The sequence below is a fragment of the Camponotus vicinus genome, unplaced genomic scaffold, assembly GCF_025532165.1.
Source record: "Camponotus vicinus isolate PSW18456_S1 unplaced genomic scaffold, iyCamVici1.0 SCAF_11, whole genome shotgun sequence".
Lineage (NCBI taxonomy): Eukaryota > Metazoa > Arthropoda > Insecta > Hymenoptera > Formicidae > Camponotus > Camponotus vicinus.
The window spans coordinates 6,488,465-6,495,962 of NW_028141947.1; the positions used below are offsets into that span (position 1 = coordinate 6,488,465).

The window sequence follows — 7,498 nt, forward strand, 5'->3', positions numbered from 1 at the left end:
TCAAATGCACGGAAGACTGAGTTGCGCTCCCTGAGGTATCCTCTGATCCCTACTTTGTTCCAGGAGTCAGTGGTAGGGGAACGGGAGCTCTAAGCGTAGGTTGCTTGGCTGCTATTTGCTGCTCTAGCTGCCCTTCCTTTTGGCGCATGTTGTGACGTAGGAGTTGCGCTTTTGCGTGGAGGGGGAATGGGCTATCCGTGCGTTGGTTTGTTAATTTATAAAATTTTACAATAGTTTTTAGCTACCAGAATTCTCGTTATTTGTATACATTTTCTAATGTAGAATCTTAGATCTCCTTTAGGAAATGCGAAAGAAATGTGAACGGTTCTTCTAGCATGCTCCGTTCAAAAGCTGTCTTAAAATTCCGCTTATAATAAATTTTTTATAATTAGTAAATTCTGGTGTCATAAACTATTATAATTACAATCATTTTATAATACACATATAGATATATATATATATGTGTGTGGATATATATATATATAGTAGCTTAACATAGAAGAAATAATTGTTAATAATAATTAGGTGGTATAGAAGTGTTCTAATTATTACGGTTCGATATATCGAATTAATTCTGTTGTAGCGGATGGCCGTAATACCAGGCGGTCGTGCCGGGTCTATTATCTTATCACTAAATGAGCCCATGTACAACTGTACTGAATGAAGCTCGGAGGATCGCTTATCTCTTGGTGAATAATTTTATTCTTATTATTTTATAGGACGATTTAATAATTTTGCTTGCAACAATTCATGTAGCTCTGCTACTTATTATGTAGGATATATACATATATATATATTGGTTGTAAGATTTTATAGTTATAGTTTTTTATTGTCTTGTCAAAATTTATTTTATAATAATTTAGTATGTATTAATATTTTCATGTCAAAAAAAATAAGAGTTTATTTGAACCTTATTACTTCTTAATTTTTTATTAAACATCCAGGCTCATTTGGCGTATGATTATATATATATATATATATTCTTTTAACAATTTTATAATCTTATGAATATTGCGCTCGCAATAAAAAGTGCTTCTTATAATATTCGATTATTCTCGAGTCCTCTTTGTCTCTAGACTCGGGCGCGTATGTTGAGACATAGTGGAAGATAAGATTATTGGCACGCGCCAACCGATAACGCACCGCGTTCGGCTTAGCCTTAGCCTTTGGCACATATAAGAAGATTTATAATTTAGCTCGATTATTCGTACGTACTAAACCATGTTTTACTAAATTTTATAAGATTGTACATTTGTTGGATTTCAATTTTATGTTCTAATCCTTTTAATTTATTTTGACATATCTTTTACGTCGTTAAATTTATGTTTTATTGTCGGTTATATTGTTCTTATAATTCGCCTTTTAAATTTCGTATGTATATGTGTAACGTATTCTCCTACGATTTACAACTTAATAACTTAGTAAAACATATTACAATATATATTTATTAATAACCATGCGTGTTAATGGTCAAAGCAAAAAGGTCGGTCCGAAATTTATTTCACGCCTTGATTTTAAAAGAATATTATTTCTAAGTCTCCTTGGTCTGAAGTCTAGTGCATGAACGCCGTAAGTATCAAGGGAGATAAGATACATTGACGCGTGTCAGTAGATAACGCACCGCACATCCTTAGCCTTGACCGCCTGACCGACTTATTAATTCACGCATATAAAATCATATTTTATTCGCATTTACCTATAGTTTTAGGTTTGTCGGTAATAAAGAAAGAAAATTATTGTATTTAGGTAGCTAGAGTACATATGCTTGTATGAATAATTAAAAGTATATAAGAATATATTTCATGTTTTTTATGACTACAAATTTTGTGTGTCCAACTCACCTTGTTATTTTTATTAATAATTATATATATATATATTAATAACAAGGGTGATAAGTTGGTCTGAGCTTGTTTCGCGATTTAATTCTCATTAATTCTTGCATACGGGATTACGTATAGCGCTGTCTCTCTCGCTCGCGCGGGCCGCCCGATAGTTCGGTCTCTCTCACTTTCACGTACTACCTATTGAGGTCTCACGTATAAGTCTCGATCGGTTTAACCATTCGATTATGCTTTATTATATGTTAGAGAAGGCTTAGTAAGTATTGTTGGCGTTATTATTTACTATTAATCGATTTATTAAAATATGATTTTCCTTTATGTAGGTTTTTATATATGTATATATATATACATATAATTGGAAAGGCACAAGCCTATGGGTTTTCCGTAGATAATGGGTGTACGAAGTGAGCCTCTTTTAATTATTCAATAGGGCTGCCACGCAAAACATCTATACGGTAAGTATATTTGTTTATATATATATATATATGAATTTTTATATTTGTAATTGAGTAATGTATTTTGAATATGAATTCACGTGTAGGTTATTGTTGAAATGTATTTCTAAGGAAATTTTACTAATAAATATATTTTATTTTTCTGTATAGCGTGTTCGTTAGGTGATGAAAATACTGAGACACCCGGTGGACAACCGAGTGAGGCTATGTTTATAGGGTGACTTATTATTCTGCATGCAGAAAGAGTTATGTATAAAAATTTTATTCTTACTGAATTTTTCCTTTTGTAGTTATTATTTAATTTAATATATTTGTTGTTAAAATTGAGTGTATTAATATTTGATTTATCATACTTATTTTACTATTTGATTTTCTTCATCACTATAGGATTATACACATCTGTAAAATATTATACCTTTTTAATTACATTAATACATTAGTTTTGATTAACTAAAAATTTTTATAATGATAATAGATTTTGTATGGATTAATGTTTTTATGTATTTTATGTCAAGTTAATTTTTCATACGGCCAAATATTATTGGATTGTTATTTTCAGCTGCTAGGACTTGGAATTCTTGCTACTTATTTATGACGAACTGTCTTATATCGTTAGGAAGAGGATATATATATATATATATATATATATATATATATATATATTTATATAGGGTTATAAAAAGTGTGTAAGTATGAATTATATTTTAAATGGGTTACTCAATAATCTTTATAGTAACTCTTCTTATACTTTTATTATAATTTTCAGATATCAAGACTCTGAGAAAAATTACTTTCTAATAGTGAATATATATATATATAGTATTTTAAGCTTTTGTGCCGACAAAGTGTCGATTTTTAATAGGTTAAAACGAGCAACAAATTCTTTGAGTTACTTTTCTCTTGTACAAATGAATTTCATCGTTTGCAGATACTTATGATATGTTGGTTCTAATTAGATAATGTAATTTTTACAAAATGTTTTTACACTGTTTTGGAGCACAAAATTAATTTTATAAATTTTCTTTTATTATTGATAATTTTTTATTAATCTTTTATATTAATATTCCTTCTGTTTAGACTTGCTTTCAGGATATTTGTTGGCATTTTTGCCAACAGGTTATGTCTCGATTCATCCAAATATTAATTTAATTATATTTCTCCCAGGTTTCAAAATTTGCAATAGCCGCATCCCACTTACGGCAGTCCAGTTACATCGTCCATCGAAGTGATCCGTATAGGGCGATAAGATCAATCGTTAAAAGATTTTAGGTAAGTATTATTTTATAATTAAAAGTGTTTTTACTTAGTCTTTAAATAAATTGTTTCTAACATTATTTTATAATTTCCAGGAGAAGGGTTATGTTTTATGAGGTGCTTGATTGGTCCATAAATATTTCTGTATATTATTGTAAAGGGAATTTTATGGGATTTTACAGTGTAGTAAGTATAGGTACTTATATGAACGTATTTTCCGTTACGATATTTTTGCTCTAACAATATAAATTGCTTGAATTTAAAAATAGAATTTTAAATTGTCTTCTTTTTGACTAAAGGAATTAATTATTATAGTGTTTTATATAACAGTTATGTTCACTTTTCTGTAATTAATTTAAAATGTATAATTATTTTGCATGCATGATTACTGCAGGTGTAATATAGTATATTTTCCTAGATTTTTGGTTACATATATATATATTAATAGATATTTGAAATGATAAATTTTCTGCTAACTTTCATATAATGATTTATATGAATTTTGTCGCGAACGCTTTTAACACAGTTTGCATTATTCAAAATAATTTTAATAACACGATTTCAAATCTATTTCTTTCCTGAATAAAGTTGAAATATATTAATTTTATTCGATTAACATATTTCTGTAAATCCAGCTATTCGGTTAGCACTGGTAGTTTACTAGGCTTTTAGTTATATAGGATAACTAGATAATATGAATATCGGCAAATTATATATAATATATATATAGTGATATGAATTTATAGTGAATATATGTAATATTTAAGAATTATATAAGATGATAAATTCTTGATGTTATACTACAAAGTAATATTTAAAATTTTTGTTGCGGGACGTAACACCTCCCCCCTAATAAGAACAAAATCCACTTGTTTTCGGAGGATTTTGGTCTAGGGAGATTAGATATCTTCATTTAAAGTGTTTAAGCGGTCTCTTAAGTTTGTATATGATGTAGGCATATTTACGTTTTTGGCGTTTTCCTCGTGGCAAGGTCTCATCGTCCTTGGAGGTTTGGCTGGAGGAAGTTGTTGAGTGACTACTTCCGGAGGCGCAGTGGGATCGATGTTGGAGGTTTGAAGGTTCGTTCCCCTGCCAGGTGATTGATCGTCTCGGTTATCATCTCCAGATTTCTTAGAAGATTCTCGTGCCAGATGGAGTAGCAAGTTTGCAAGAGAGCTCCACAGGGCTCCGATTAAATGAAGGCTGCAACCATATACAGTATGGAGAGCGTATCCATGGATGACGGTGTCGATAACAAGCTTGACTAAGCGGATGATCATGAAGATTCCGACAAGTCCTGCTGTGGCTGATCCAAAGTTTATGAATCCTTTCCAGATCCGTGAGGCTGTGCTTTCGACAATTTTATTTAAAGAATTTTCATCCAGCAAGTTGTACACTGAGATTCCTTCAGTGTTCATGGAATGGCCAGTTAGTCCTCTAGCAACGGCATTGAGTAAAGCTGGCTTTTCGGCTGGGAACATAATGTGATTTCGTAGTTTCTCCAGATCTGTATCAGAATATATTCCGCTTACGGCCAAAGGTCCCGGTGTGAGATATCTCCAGGTTAAGGCAGTCATGGGTTTTAGCTGTTGAGGTGGCAGTTGTCTAACTTGAATGTTAGGTGTAAGTTGCACCCATGTATCTTCGATTCGATACAAAGTAGGAAGTTCTAAACTGCATTCTCGTTCGTTGCCAATTTTGGTGATAATTCTTGACTTTGGTGTAAGGAAGAAGGAATGATTTCGTACAGAAATGGGAAGTTCGGTATAACACTCTCCAGTTTTTCTTACCATCACTTCAACAGGGATACATTTAATTATTTGTACTGCTTCTCCTGTTGTAACGGCCATGTATCCTGGCCCTTTCATGAGCTGATAGGCAAATTCGTCTGGCTGGAGTGTAGCAAAAGATAAGGCATTAGTAATTACCTGCCTTTCTAGTTCGCATTTTTGCAAGATGACATTATTGTAAAGAGAAGTCATCTGTTGTTTGACGTGTTTTTCTATATACACGAACTTGGAGTTCATGTATGTAAAGATGTCAAGATTGTTGACTGGGATGATTCCTCGATTAGCGAAGGTATTTCCTGGTTTTGCTTCCAGGATAAATAATTTCGGATGCTCGGTGCGTAAGAGAGTGTATCCGCATAGAGGCAATTCTGTAGTTTTCATTAAAGCGAAGGTGATTTCTTGTGTTACTAGGCTGTAGATGACTGGAGCGTGGACATCAGAGTGATCTTCGGAAATTTTATTTGCAGGTCCTTCGTAAAGAACATCGTATTGTTGGAAATTACAAGTAGTAGTGGGTATTGGTTTCCAATAAGTATGCCCATCGTCAGCGTCTAGGCAAAAGCTGTCAATGAGATCACATATAGTTCCAGACTTTAGTTTGATCTTCCCAGTGTTTAACTGTATGGGAACATAGGAAGATCTTAATGATATTTTTACAGCTGCTTGGACGACTACATCGTCCCATGTTCCATATGGATCATTGTATTGTGCTCCTTTGCAATATCCATCGACTTGTATACGGCCTACAAGAGTGATACTCCGATAGGTCGTCTGATTTGCTTTTATGCCGGCGACAAGATTGTTGTCTCCGAGTTTGATGGTTCCGTCTTGAAACATTCTCAAACATTGGGTGTATCCAGTCTCGTGTACATAATCGGCTCTTCCATTGTGAACAGCAGAGATATGTGAATGCATGCCGCAATGGTATATATTCCTGGATATTTCCACTTTACATTGTATGACTTCCGTATAGCTGTAGTCGGACAATTGCAATAGTTGAATATGAACATCGGTGGTATTGGGTTTTCGTATGTTCAAGTCACATTCGCCAACATCAAGTAAAGAGACAGCGGTGATATTGAGGTGTTGTCCTCCGCAATCGAATCCGATAAGAGCAGCGGTTTCGCATAAGAAGGTTATTAGGACTAAAGGCGTCATGGTGGTCTGAAATAATGATGATTTCAGTATATGTGGTAGCAGTATATATATATTATGTTATATGATTACTTGAATGATCAATACAATTTTATGGATATTTAATAGTGAATAATTGTCGCTTAGCATATTGTGATTATAGTATAATTGTATAGACATATATATATAAGTGTATATATTTCCATGCAAAAAAAAAATTTCTATATTTAAAAATTGAATACATAATAGGTATCTTTGTAGCATTGTTTTTAATATGTATATATATATATATATATATATTGTTCGTAATTATATGGTATTATGTTTTATGTATATCTATTTATTATAATTCCCCTTTTTTTGTTTCTTTTCCTTTATATATATATATTTGTTATTATTACTATGCACGTATATATATATATGTGTGTAACTATAGTTAATGGTTATAATTTGTGGATGCCTGTGCTAACTAGAGATACAATAAATGAGGCATCTGAATAAGTATGTACTGATTATATTACAATAATTTTTATATATTTTAGGTAGCAAAACAAGGACTGATATTTAAGAAGAAATTATTTCTTCCAAGACTTCCGGGTCATTTGGATCAATCCTTATTTCGGCCCGTCCATATTCTATTCTTAATGTGGAAGAGTCTACTGATATACCGACTAACTGTTTGTAAGTATTTTCTTCCTTTTTCTTTATAAATGAGGAAAATTGGTAATAAGCCTTAACACATTTCATACATTTGATAATTGGTCGGCTTTTATAACAATTTTGACCGCAAATACGACATTTTTGCAAGGGCACTGAGCCATATTGGAATGTATGAGAGTATCTTGTAAGAACTCTGTTATAATTTGTGGGGTTATAGCAATTTGTACAGATAAGGTAAGAGTTTGAGTCACTTAGAATATCGTGAGTTAATATAATGACACAGTTTACGCGAAAACTATTAAAAAATGAATCCTTTAAAAGCGGATGGATGGATGTTTTGGTTTTTAATGGCGGACACATTTTT

The 7,498-nt window shown here is 32.1% G+C and overlaps 1 protein-coding gene across 1 annotated transcript; it reads right to left on the reverse strand.

The window, feature by feature from the left end:
* Positions 1 to 4,449: 4,449 nt before the first annotated feature.
* Positions 4,450 to 6,498, reverse strand: LOC145962251 (uncharacterized). Its single transcript, XM_083083212.1, has one exon. The coding sequence runs from the start codon at positions 6,496 to 6,498 to the stop codon at positions 4,450 to 4,452; it is 2,049 nt and encodes a 682-aa protein (XP_082939338.1).
* Between the last annotated feature and the right edge of the window lie 1,000 nt (positions 6,499 to 7,498).

Coding starts and splice junctions, on each gene's coding strand:
- LOC145962251 (XM_083083212.1), bottom strand. CDS start 6,498: ATGACGCCTTTAGTCCTAATAACCTTCTTATGCGAAACCGCTGCTCTT.